Source organism: Mandrillus leucophaeus, unplaced genomic scaffold (assembly GCF_000951045.1).
Source record: "Mandrillus leucophaeus isolate KB7577 unplaced genomic scaffold, Mleu.le_1.0 Scaffold348, whole genome shotgun sequence".
Classification (NCBI taxonomy): domain Eukaryota; kingdom Metazoa; phylum Chordata; class Mammalia; order Primates; family Cercopithecidae; genus Mandrillus; species Mandrillus leucophaeus.
Window position 1 is genome coordinate 832,390 of NW_012103676.1, and position 13,639 is coordinate 846,028.

A 13,639-nucleotide genomic window follows, 5' to 3' on the forward strand; every position below is an offset into this window, starting at 1 on the left:
AGTTACTTGCTCTGAGAAAATAATGAAGAAGAGGATAGACACGAAGACACTTTAAAGCCTCCTGAATAGAATGCATCCAGAAGCGAATTCCAGGAGATTCTATCATCATGCTTGCCTTTCAAGCAAACAAACTCAGCTGCTAGAACTGAGAAAGAGTGTAAACACCAACTAAATGCCCCAAAGAATCATGGTAGTAAATTACTTCTCCGTGCTGCTCCATATAAACCTGCTGTGCCACCTGTTGAGGGCAGCACTGATGCTGCATGTTCAGTCTGGTTCCAGGCCCCGGCAGGAATCCGCCATTGTGCCAGCCTTACTGGAAGGATTGGAGAGCAGCTGGTTCTCAGCAATGCAAGTGTCAGGCCAGCCTGGGGCTGCATAATGCTGCTTAAGAGATGACAGTGGTGGACCCCAGCACCTCTCCGAGGGATGTAGAATCTGCTCTTCCCATTTCTGAATGCTACTGAAACAAATCTACAACTAGAAAAATCAAATATTCATGAATTCAAGACTTGGGATCTCAGTACTAAGACTTTAAAGAGGTTGCCAGATGGATCGCTTCTGTGGTGACAGCCCTGGCAGGAGCATTCAAAGTGCTCTGTGAGCTACAAAGGAAACCAATTGATGGTGTGAACACCACTACAGGGCAACCTGCACACCACAGCAATTTGACAGCTCAGGTTCTGTGTCTCACGTGACGCCAGGCTTGTCCTTGGAAAGAAGGCCTACAAAATTCTTCATATCTCCATTCCTTGGCATCTGCTGGCAAACTCCTACTCGTATTTTAAGACTCAGCCTCTCCTGTGACACCTGTGTCTTCTCTCCAGACAGGGAGGGACCCTTGCCTCTTCAGGGCTCCCCACACTGGAGTATAACTGCTCCTGTGTCTGATGCCTTTAGTCTCTCAGTGCCGGGAGGTATTCATGCTTATGTCCCCATGGCCTGTAACAGAGCCTGCATCAGGATGCTTGGAAAGGACTGTTGAATGAATGTCAAATATGGGTCCCTCTGATGGGTCTATACATGTTGGTCTAGGCTTGAAAGGGTCACAAAGAGTTGTGCATACTTACGATTTCAATCAAATATCACTATTTTTAGTTAAGAGGGAAGAGTAGTGTGAAATTGTCAATGATTAGATACTCCAAATATTCTTTAAAAACTAATAGCATTGATGTATTAAGAATGCAATCATACATTAGAAGACACATTCTATTTTTAGATTTTTACTTAGTTTAAATTCTTCCTTAATCTGCATATTTACCTTATTGACAGAATTATTTCAGAAGAAATTGATCATTTCATGGAACAAGATTTATTAGACACAAAAGAAAACTGAATCATAACAATTGTACAGGTGGGAAATTGAACAACAAAAATGACCCTGAGATACCCACATTCTACTTTGGCATATAGTGGGAAAAACATTCTAGACTTCAAGTCTAGGCCTGTCTTGGCTAATGTAACTGATGACTTCACAAACCTGTCATGGGACTAGAAACTGAAAGGAAAATACTGGTGGATAAACACCATGTTGAAATTATGTTGAGTCGCTTATTTGCTATAAAACACAAATTGTTTTGTGTAAAGGGGTTAAGATGGCTGGAAAACTGTCTCCATTCAAGAGCAAGAAAGCAGCATGTGTCTTATCCTGTACCTCCATATTTACTTGTACTTCATCATTTCTGAGGGAGAAATACATGGAAACCAGATGCTTGATTGTTACAGTTTCAGAACACGTCCTTAAAGAATATGACTCCAAGTCTAAGAATTGTAGGTCCTTTGCTTCTTAGATAACTACTGTTAGCCTTGATCATAGAGATTCCAGGTTTGATAATAACTTCAGTTCTCCCCCCTGTATATGTAGACGTTAAGTTACACAAATTTGGCATTACTCTCATTTTCAGGTTAATATCAGAACACTTGTTATCAAGTCAGGATAGTAATTGTAAGCCTAGATGCTCTAGGTTTGGCTATACGTAGTTCTCTACACCACCTACCCTTCCAATTAACAATTTACCAGTTGCTTCTATCCAAAGTACCAAGACTCTCCCGCAAATGGGGAATACTGGAAACTGGCTTGGCTTCTTGAAGCAACAGTAATCAGTAAGATCTTGGCCGGGCATGGTGGCTCATGCCTGCAATCCCAGCAGTTTAGGAGGCCAAGATGGGAAGATTGCTCAAGCCCAGGAGTTCAAGACCAGCCTGGGCAACATTGTGAAACCCCATCTCTACAAAGAAATACAAAAATTAGCTGGGCATGGTCGTGGGTGCCTGTAGTCCCATCTACTCGGGAGCTGAGGTGGGAGATCACCTGAGCCCGGGAGGCAGTTGCAGTGAGCCAAGATCGCACCACTGCACTCCAGCCTGGGTGACAGAGTGAGACTCTGTCTCAAAACAAAACAACAATGTGGCTAGGCGTGGTCACTAATGCTTGTAATCCCAACACTTTGGGAGGCCAAGGAGGCAGATCACTTGAGGTCAGGAGTTCGAGCCCAGCCTGGCCAACGTGGTGAAAGCTGTCTTACTAAAAATACAAAAATTAGCCGGGCATGGTAGCACACGCCTGTAATCCCAGCTACTTGGGAAGCTGAGGCAACAGAATTGCTTGAACTGGGAGGCAGAGGTTGCAGTGAGCTGAGATCATGCCTCTGCACTTCCAGCCTGGGCTACAGAGCAAGAACTCTGTCTCAAAAAAAAAAAACAAGAATCTTACTACTGCTTCTTCGGAGATACTTTTGGTATTATTTTGACAAGTGAATTTTGAGGATTCAAATATCAGAAAGGGATTATTCTTGGTAGAGGCAACAAAATTGTACCAAATGACCTTTTGTGTTAAACACGATTCAGTCACCCAACCCCAGAAAGGAGCCTGAATGAAGTCTAATTTGGGTGACAAATTCCCACCCAAATTAGATGTATGTCATTCAGGTATAGAGAATTGATTTTATATTAGAAAAAACAAACCTTGTGAACAGTTTTTTAAATAACTGTTTCATGATTTTCTGTAAGTAGTACTGATCTCTTACATACAGATCTTTTGTGTCTTTCTCCTCAAGTTAGTATACAACAGGGCAAGTGGCAAAGCTCGAGGAAAGCGTGACCTGAGGTTCATGCTGTCAGCTCAATGATGCTGGAGTTTGGCCTGTCAAATCTCTAACCTGTCAAATGAAGTTAATTAGGATTAATTTTTTTTAATGTATGTTTACTACTGAAAATAAGTGCTCAGCCAGGCACGGTGGCTCACGCCTGTAATCCCAGCACTTTGGGAGGCCGAGGCTGGCAGATCACCTGAAGTCAGGAGTTTGAGACCAGACTGGCCAACATGGCAAATCACCATCTCTACTAAAAATACAAAAATTAGCTGGGTGTGGTGGCACATGCCTGTAATCCCAGCTACTCGGAGCCTGAGGCAGGAGAATCGCTTGAACCCAGGAGGCGGAGGTTTTGTTGAGCCGAGATTGCGCCATTGCACTCCAGCCCGGATGACAGACACTTGTATCTCAAAAAAAAAAAAAAAAAAAAAAGGAAAAGAAGTGCCCAGTAGCTTCAGTGGATGCCACACAATTCTGGAGTAATTTTTACAATCAGGATTTTCATTGTCCAAACCCCTTAGAAAAAGAAGCAACCCAGCCCCTTACCCAGAAAGTCAGGCTGTATACTGCTGTTCCTTAGTGAGGTCAGCTCTCAGTAGAAACATCTCCTGTTTGGATTCGTGCTTAGTTGACCTATTGTGTTCAGTTCCTCTAACATGAGTAACTTCTAATGGGTAGGAAATTTTAAAGCTCAAAGGGTGCATTGAGAATTAACATTACTGATTTTCCACTGTTACTTTTTAGTGTTTTCATAACTTGGATGTGTTAACCTATGGCCCATCACCTATGCTCCTAATCTCAGGTGACAACATGTTCAATTTAAGATGGCAGGCAGTACAGTGGACCTCTCATCCCATGGGAAAGAACCCAGGATGTTTATTATGTAGTATTGTATAGTCTCTGCAGCAGTAACAGAGAAAGTTAAAGGTAAGCGGTGGAGAAGTAAAATCTGGAGTTTCTAATATAATCCTTCTTACTTTTCTTTCTAAAAAAAAAATAATAATAAGAGACAGGGTCTCACCATGTTGTTCAGGCTGGTCTCTATCGAACTCCTGGGACCAAGCGGTCCTCGCCTCAGCCTCCCAAAGTACTGGGATTATAGGCATGAGCCACTGTGCCTGGCCAAGTTCACTCTTCTTAAAGGTCTGCTAATAAGAGGGTTTCCACTTTTTGAAACAAATTCATGATTACCTAAAATGAAGCTAGGTTATGAAGTATATATAAATATGCAGCCCAATAGGCTGGGTGCGGTGGCTCACACCTGTAATCTCAGCACTTTGGGAGGTTGAGGTGGGCAGATCACTTGAGGTCAGGAGTTTCAGACCAGCCTGGCCAACACGGTGACACCACATCTCTACAAAAAATACAAAAATTAGCTGGGTGTGGTGGCCTGTATGCACCCATAGTACCAGCTACTTGGGAGGCAGAGGCAGGAGAATCACTTGAAGCCAGGAGGCAGAGGTTTCAGTGAGCTGAAATTATGTCACTGCACTTCAGCCTGGGCAGTGGAGTGAGACTGTCTCAAAATATATACACATATTTGCAGCCCAATAAAGACACTTAGATAAAACTATTGGGTTTATTCCTTGAAAACTAGGGCATGTGTAACTAGATCTGGCTTATAAAAAGCAAAGTTATTTACATATGTTTTAAGGTAAAATTGCTTCTGATAAATGTCAAAGAGGAAGTTTAGGTCTTTCTCCTGGCAGAAAGCCAGAGAGTAAGTGCTGAATGTGACTCAGAATGATGTTAGGTAACAAGGACTTTGAGGTAAGTGGCTGAAGTCCTCTGTGAAATCAGCCAACTCTTGCAGGATTGTGTGGTATCAGTCACCTGCAAACACTTCGGCATTTGCCAGCCCAACTCTGATCATTCTTCTTCTTTCAAGGTATCTCAGCGTTTGAGTCAGCCAGGAGTAGCAATAGGTTTGGCTTGGACTCCCTTAGGTGGAGAAATCATGTTCGTGGAGGCGAGTCGAATGGATGGCGAGGGCCAGTTAACTCTGACCGGCCAGCTCGGGGACGTGATGAAGGAGTCCGCCCACCTCGCTATCAGCTGGCTGCGCAGCAACGCAAAGAAGTACCAGCTGACTAACGGTAGGAGCCTGCACCCGGCCAGGCAGGCATGACCCAGGAGGTGACACCATTCCATGGCGGAGACTGGCATGAGCTCGAGACTGCTAGTTACGCCTCTAGCGAAGTACACACTGTTGCTTTTGAACCCCTGTGGAAATTCTAGTTCCCATTTCAGGACTATTTGACTAGTGCCTGAACTAGAAACTAATTCAAAAGGTTTATTTTGTTTTAATCCGACTTAGAGTGGAACTATTCTTCTAGACCCTCACTCAAATTGTACTCTCCACTAATATTTTGAAGAATTCATTTACCCTAAACATTCATTTTTGTTTGTGACTTTTTTTTTTAGGAGAAAAAGAAAACAGGTTTAATTTTTCTACATTAAAGTCCTTTTTTCCTTTTTAAAGCTTTTGGAAGTTTTGATCTTCTTGACAACACAGACATCCATCTGCACTTCCCAGCTGGAGCTGTCACAAAAGATGGACCATCTGCTGGAGTTACCATAGTAACCTGTCTCGCCTCACTTTTTAGTGGGCGGCTGGTACGTTCAGATGTAGCCATGACTGGAGAAATTACACTGAGAGGTCTTGTTCTTCCAGTAAGTATGAAAAAAACAATTTATATGGTTTTTATTTTTTATTTAATTTTTTTAAATTAATATTATTTTTAAATAGGGGTTTTGCCTTCTATGAAAACCTTGGTTTTAAGTATATATTAAATTTTTATACCTGTAACTAATTCATATTTTAAATTTTTGATCAAATAAAAACTGACAATTTTTCACATTTTCCCTTCTTTTTTTTTTTTGAAATAGGTTTCATTCTGTTGCCCAGGCTGGAGTGCAGTGGTGTGATTGTAGCTCACTGTAGCCTCCAACTCCTGGGCTCAAGTGATCCTCCTGTCTGTCTCCCAAATAGTTGGGACTATAGGAGCACGCCACCATGCTCAGCTAATTTATTTTATTTTGTGTAGAGACAGGGTCTCTCTGTGTTGTCCAGACTTGTCTCAAACTCCAGGCCTCATGCAGTTCTCTCATCTCCACCTCCCAAAGTGCTGGGATTACAGGCGTGAGCCCCCGCATTCAGCCCATGTTTTCCATTCTAAGAAGATTTGCTAAGGGAGAAAATATTAGTGTGGTCATCAGAAATACCGGCAGTTCACATGAAAATTTGAGGCCTTGTTCTACTTGACAAATTGTTAAAGATATAGCACGTGTGCAAAATAGGATAGTAGCTTTTTTTAAATTTTAAGCCCATTTCTTAAATTTGAAGTTTCTTTGAGACCTCCTCTCCCCCTGCAGAAAACTTTGCTAGTATAGAATGGAAACTCTAATAAACATTAACCGTATCTAATGACTACATTTTGAAAAGGTTCTATACATGTGGGGTCTTGAGGCTCCAGATCCTAAACTGCTTATAAAAATATTGTGATAAAATGTACAGAACTTAAGAGTATTTAGATTTTATTAGTTGCCAGTATTAGTCTACAACAGACAACAATTTAGTCTACAACAAGATTTTGGCAGGTTCATAGCAAGATGAGGAAAAAAAAGGAAATAGTCTTTTTTTTTTCCTATTGAGATGGAGTCTGGCTCTGTTGCCCAGGCTGGAGTACAGTGGCACAATCTTGGCTCACTGCAACCTCTGCCTCCCAAGTTGAAGTGATTCTTCTGCCTCAGTCTCTCAACTAGCTGGGATTACAAGCGTGCACCACCACGCCCGGATACTTTTTTCTATTTTTAGAACCTCTGTAGAACAAATGGGTTTTCTACTTGGTCCCCTCTCAGAGCAAATCGTAGCCCAAGTAAAGGCTTCCACAGCCTCAGGAGAGGACAGCCACAGCGGCCTGGAGTACACCTTCAGCTCCAGACTATTACAAGAGGCAGGACGGAAAGCAGCAGCACTTGAAGGAAAGGCCTGCGAAGGCTGGAGAAAACCTCTTTCGAGAACAGAGGACAAGACGGGGCTTTGAGATTTAAAAGTGGTCAGAGAATTATTCAGGAAAAAACTATAGTGAAAAACAATTTGTTCTAACAATTGTTAGAACTCCAGCATCTAAAAGGAGTTCTAACAGGAAGATGAAATGGAACAAATTATCCAAGAAATAATTGAACATTTCCTAAAAGTTAGGCATCTTCAGATCAAAAGGACCATTACTAACCAGGAAAAACATTTCATCCTCTTGACTTTTCAGATCACTGAGGGTAAAGTGGCCTCAGCACTGACACGGGATGTGCAGTACCTTCAAAATTATGAGGGAAAACGGGCCGGGCGCGGCGAATGATGTCTGTAATCCCAGCACTTTGGGAGGCTAAACAGGAGGATAGCTTAAGTCCAGGAGTTCAAGACCGGCCTGGGAAATATAGTGAGACTTCATCTCTACAAAAAATTGTTTTAAAAATAGTAATGAGGCTGGGTGTGGTGGCTCACGCCTGTAACTCCAACACTTTGGGAGGCCAGGGTGGGCGGATCACTTGAGGTCAGGAGTTTGAGACTAGTCTGGCCAACATAGTGAAACCCTGTCTCTACTAAAAATACAAAAAATTATCCAGATGTGTTGGCACATGCCTGTAATCCCAGCTACTCGGGAGGCTGAGGCAGGAGAATCGCTTGGACCTGGGAGGCAGAAGTTGCAGTGAGCCAAGATCATGCCACTGCACTCTAGCTTGGGTGACAGAGTGAGACTGTCTCAAAAAAAAAAAAAAAAAGTAACGAAAGCTGTGAGGGAAAATGTTTTAAATCTAGTCTTATATACATGGCCTTACTATCAATCAAGTGTGAAAGTAAAATATTTTCAAATATGCAAGGCATCAGTTCATCTTACACTCTTTTGAAGAGGGTATTTTGAAGGAGTACTTCAGCAGCATGAAGAAAACCTTGAAAGAAGATGCCAGTGGGGCAGGAAGGCCTAGAGCAACCAGTCTTAATTGGAACAGATGCTCAGAGGGCTGTCTCCAGGGCGTGCATATGCTGGGTGCTGTGACTGAGAGCAGTATTTGTGAGCAATTGCTGCGCAACACATTACCCCAAAGCAAGAATACTTCATACTCTCCATGTTTCTGTGGGCTAGGAATTAAGGAGAGGCTGAGCTGGGTTCCTGTGGCCCAGGGTCTCTGGGCTTACAGTTTAGGTTCCAGCCAGGCCACAGTCACGTGAGGGCTGACAGGCTGGAGAAGTTGCTTCCACGGTGGTTGACTCATGTAACTGGCAAATTGGTCTTGTTTGGTGGCAGGAGGCCCCAGTTCCTCACCTGATGGGCCTGCCCATAGGCTGCTTGAGTGACCTCAGACATGATGACTGGCCACCTCCAGGGCAGGTGATCAAGAGAGATCCAGGCAGCAGCTCTCATTTTGTGTGACTCAGCTGTGGAGCTCATACAGCATCACTCCCACCACACTCTGTTTCTTACGAAGTCACAAAGCCTGGCCCACATTCAAGCCGGGGGACCATTGTAGACATGTTTGAAAGCCACCATAGGAGCCTAGTTTGGGGATATGTTTTACCAGCACGGAAGTCCTGGCTTTAAACCTGTAGAGAGGGAAGTAACTCCAGCACACAGCTAAGCTCTGCAGGAGCGGCACTCATGCATGGTCAGAATCACGTGCTGCTTTTTCAGATCAACCTAAAGACAAGACAGTTGTGATTACACCTGGAATGCCAATGTCTACTTTGACAGTATTTATAAAAAGAATCATTGACCGAAGGGGAACTCATACCTATGAACAATTTAAAATCCGCCCCCCGATCAGAGTCTTTAATACAACACCAATTGAAACATTTTAAAAAGGTTACTACTTGCCAACCTTTTTCCTGGCTTTCCTAGCTCATACGGTAACAAAATGGAAGATGATTTGGATGTTTTAAAATAGTAGTAAATTCAGTGAAAGCAAGCTGGGTCAGGATTTCTTTCAGCTTGAGGGTGATCATTAACCCTAAAAACGTTTTTCTCTCCTTACAGGTGGGTGGAATTAAAGACAAAGTGCTGGCGGCACACAGAGCGGGACTGAAGCAAGTCATTATTCCTAGGAGAAATGAAAAAGACCTTGAGGGAATCCCAGGCAATGTACGACAGGATTTAAGTTTTGTCACAGCAAGCTGCCTGGATGAGGTTCTTAATGCAGCTTTTGATGGTGGCTTTACTGTCAAGACCAGACCTGGTCTGTTAAATAGCAAACTGTAGGCCCAAATCTCAACTTTTTAGAATTTTAAGTTATGAAGTGCTCAAAGGTACTGACACGGTTGATTTTATTCACACCATTAGGGGTATGCAAGATGTCCCTGTTCCGTAAACATAATCACAACAGTAATAAACCAAGTAGTGGCTAGTGTTTAGTATAGAAACATAAGATGTTCATTTAGTAAACTGATAAAAATCGAATTCTTGTCTTGTTTTTAGTGGGATCCTTACTGTCCCTGGAAAGATACAGCATAGTGGTTCTCAGCACAGTCTCCAGAACAGAAGCATCTGTAGTACCTGATAACTTGTTAGAAATGTACATTCTCAGGCTCCACAGCAGGCTGCCTGAATCAAATCCTGGGAGGTGGGGGCAGAAATCTGTTTTAAGAAGCCGTCCAGGTAATTCTGCACAGTCAAGGAACCACTGGTATAGACCATTACTTAATGGATTTACCTGTAGAGTTTATTGGATCCTGAAACCAATCACTTAGAACTCGGAAAAGATGAAAGTATAGCCAACTATTCTTGACTAATACATATATTCAAGTGGACTGGGTGTGATGGCTAACACCTGTAATTCCAGCACTGTGGGAGGTCGAGGCAGGCAGATCACTGAGCCCAAGAGTTCAAGACCATCCTGGCCAACGGCGAAAACTCTGTCTCTACAAAAAATAAATTATACAGGCGTGGTGGCATGTGCCTGTAATCCCAGCTACTCGGGAAGCTGAGGCACAAGAATTGCCTGAACCTAGGAGGTGGAGATTGCATTGAGCTGGGATCATGCCACTGCACTTCAGCCTGGCTGACGGAGCGAGACTCTGTCTCTAAAAAAGAAAAAACTCAAGTGGACCCTACGAAGAAGCCTACACATCCCAACAGAAGCCCCTTCTTATGCTGGGGGAAGCAGCCCTCAGAACATGATAGCTTGTATCCAGCAGAGTGGCACATGCTGGCACACCTCACAGAAGCACCCTGGCCCTGGATGCCTGCAACCTCAGAAGAGTGCAGCTCCCGGAGGGAGGCAGCCATCCATCTGGGATGGTCCTAAGCATGGAATCGTAACTCCTGATACCGTCTCCTATTTCTTGCTTGGCTACCAGTTTCCAAATCTGATAGATGTCCATGCCCATGTGCTCCTGCTGGGACTCAATCCAGGCTGTGTATGACTATGAAGTCAGGATCACCTGCTTACTGGCTATGTGAACTTTTTGTATCTTGGTTTTCCTCATCTATGAATTCCAAGTAATGCTACCTAATTGTTACTGTGAAGATTAAGTTCAAATGCAATGTGAAATAATATTAAGCAATTTCTAGTTATTCTAGCCAGTAATGGACTTCAGAATCTTATATTACACAATATAAGAATATATATGTAAAGACATTTTGGAATTTCCTGGATGAGAAGGAAGTCTGGGCTGGGCATGGTGGCCCATGCCTGTAACCCCAGCACTTTGGGAAATCGAGGCGAGTGGATCACTTAAGCTCAGGAGTTCCGGACCAGCCTGGGCAACATGGCAAAACCCCATTTCTACAAAAAATACAAAAATTAGCTGGGCATGGTGGCACCCGCCTGTAGTCTAGCTACTTGAGGCTGAGGTGGGAGGATCAGGGAGGTCGAGGCTGCAGTGAGCCAAGATCACGCCGCTGTACTCCAGCAGCCTGGGCGACAGAATGAGACCCTGTCTCAAAAAAAAAAAAAAAAAAAAAAAGATTTGGCCAAAATACTGTGATAAAATAGCAGACCTGCTGATAAAGTTTATCTGAATGCATTCTGAGAGGAAAAGTCCAGACCTAGGACTAGTTACGGCAGTTGAAGAGAAAGAACATCAGGACGTTTGAAAATATGCCATTGACTCTTATCAACTACTGTAATTTTATCATTTCCAGTGTCATCTAAAAGGGAACTAGAACAAACTGTGAATTCACTTTCAGCAACCAGAGGGAGCTAATCCACATTCACATCGCTCTGCCCTGTTCCACCCAGCAGGGACAACAAAGGACGTTTTTAGTATCACTTGGGGTTCTCAGTATTCTTCCTTTAGTCCTGACACAGGCAGCCTTGCACTTGTCTGTAGCAGCAGGAGGGCACTTGCTTTAAGCATGTCTTTCGAAAGGCGCCCATTGAGAGAATAATGCATTTTCCCTTTGCTGTATATGACATGGAACATGCTAGCTTTTTTTTTTTCTTCCGGGGTGGGAGGTTAGTTGTTTGACGTCTAAGCTCTTCCTTTTTCACCTGTTTTATTTGGGGGGGGGGGGCGGATAGCCAAAATATAAAATCTATTATTTTAACCATTTTTAAGCATATAATTCAGGGGTATCAGTTACTGGGTGTGTCCACTGTCTACATGATTTTTTTTTTTTTTTTTTTTTTTTTTTTGAGACGGAGTCTCATTCTGTCACCCAGGCTGGAGTGCAGTGGCATGATTTCGGCTCGCTACAACCTCTGCCTCTCCAGTTCAAGCAATTCTCGTGCCTTAGCCTTCCAAGTAGCTGGGACTACAGGTGTGTGCCACCATGCCCGGCTAATTTTCGTATTTTTTAGTAGAGATAGGGTTTCACCATGTTGGCCAGGCTGGTCTCAAACTCCCGACCTCAAGTGATCTGCCCACCTCGGCCTCCCAAAGTGCTGGGATTACAGGTGCGAGCCACCGCACCCGGCTTACGTGCATTTTTTATCACCACAAACTGAAACTCTGTACCTAAAAAGAGTTCCAAATTCCACCCTCACCCCAGACCCTGGTAACCACTACTTCACTTTCTCTCTGAATTTGCCTTCATATGAATGGGATTAAACAAGAGTTGCCCTTTTGTGACTGGCATTCTTACTTAGCAAGCCATCAGCTGCTCGAATAGTCACTGGGGCAACTAATTTTCGCCCAGTGTCCTCCAGAAAAGAAAGATCTGGAGGGACAGGCTACTGTTTTTCTTCAGAATAATGAGGGGGCAGATGGGTAGGGATGAACCTCTTCCTCCTCTGCCACTTTAGCTCAAAGGAACTCCCATCTTTTTATTATTTGCAAGTTAGCTTTCTGTTTCACATCTCTGCCTTGTAGAACCATGACCTATCAAGGTGTTTTGTCAAAAAATAATACTTTCCCTGGGAAAAAGCCATGTGGTAGCAAATACCAAAACTTTTTATGGCCAAATAATACGCCATTATATCCATAGACCGCATTTGGTTTACCACTCATCTGCTGATTGTTTCCTCCTCTTGGCTGTTATGAATAATGCTGTGAACATGGGCGTACACATCTCTCTCGAAGTCCCTTTGGTCCTTTAGGGATACATATACAGGAGCGGAATTGCTAGATCACATATGCTAAGGTCTGAATGTCTCTCCACCAAATTCGTATGTTGAAGCAACCACCAATGTGTTATTAAGAGGTGAGGCTTTAGGGGGTGATTATGTCATGAGAGCTCCACCCTCATTAATGGATTTAGTGCCTTTATAAAGGGGCTCAAGAGAATCAATTACCTCCTTTTTGCCCTTCGATTCCCTTCCACCATACGATGACACAGCAACAGGCCCCATCCTAGAAGCTGAGACTGGGTCCTCAACAGATACCAGTCTGCCAGCACGTTGATTGTGGACTTCTCAGTCTTCAGAACTATGAGAAATAAATTTGTTCTTTTAAATTACCCAGTCTCAGGTATTCTGTTATGGTTAACACAGATGACTAAGACAACAGGATAATTGTTTAACTTTTTGAGAACTGCCAAACTTTTCCACTGCAGCTGCACCATTTGACATTCCCGCCAGCAATGCACAAATGTTCGTTTCTCCACATCCTTGCCAACACTAATTTTCTGGGTTTTTTATAATAGCCCTCCAAATGGCTGTGACGTATTTTGATTCTATGTCCCTAATGACTAGTGATGTTGAGCAAAAGACCCCTGTATCACAATAATTATGCTGGATTTTTTATTGAAAATTATTAACTCTAGGAATTTTAGTTCACTAGACCTAGGGATATGTGTATTTTACCAGTATTCCACATTTTATGCATGGGTTTTTAAAACTTTTCAAGTATTAAAACTAAAGCTTTAGGTGCTTTATCAAGAAATTCTACACTGTCCACTGGAGGCATCCATGTTTTTAACTCGGCTCTGACCCTTTAGTGGTCCCTCTGAACCTTACCTCAAACCTTGCATCAGAGGTAGATCCCTACTTGCTTAGTGGTTACAAATGCAAATACAGTGAAGAATGTCATCTTTGTGATTGTTCCTAAAATAGTTCACGTCAGTTGAGAAATCCGTGACTGTAGTTAAAGTAATGTGATAGTGAAGTCTACC

The 13,639-nt window shown here is 43.1% G+C and overlaps 1 protein-coding gene across 2 annotated transcripts in view; it reads left to right on the plus strand.

Moving 5' to 3' along the window:
- Nucleotides 1-9,544, plus strand: part of LONP2 (lon peptidase 2, peroxisomal) — a 112,039-nt gene extending 102,495 nt beyond the window's left edge. For both annotated transcript variants that reach the window (XM_011989139.1, XM_011989140.1), the window contains 3 exons: nucleotides 4,981-5,188; nucleotides 5,575-5,765; nucleotides 9,125-9,544. In XM_011989139.1, coding sequence (XP_011844529.1) covers nucleotides 4,981-5,188; nucleotides 5,575-5,765; nucleotides 9,125-9,346 — 621 coding nt within the window. In that variant the 3' untranslated portion in view covers nucleotides 9,347-9,544. The remainder of the gene's footprint in view (nucleotides 1-4,980; nucleotides 5,189-5,574; nucleotides 5,766-9,124) is intronic.
- The last annotated feature ends 4,095 nt before the right edge of the window (nucleotides 9,545-13,639 follow it).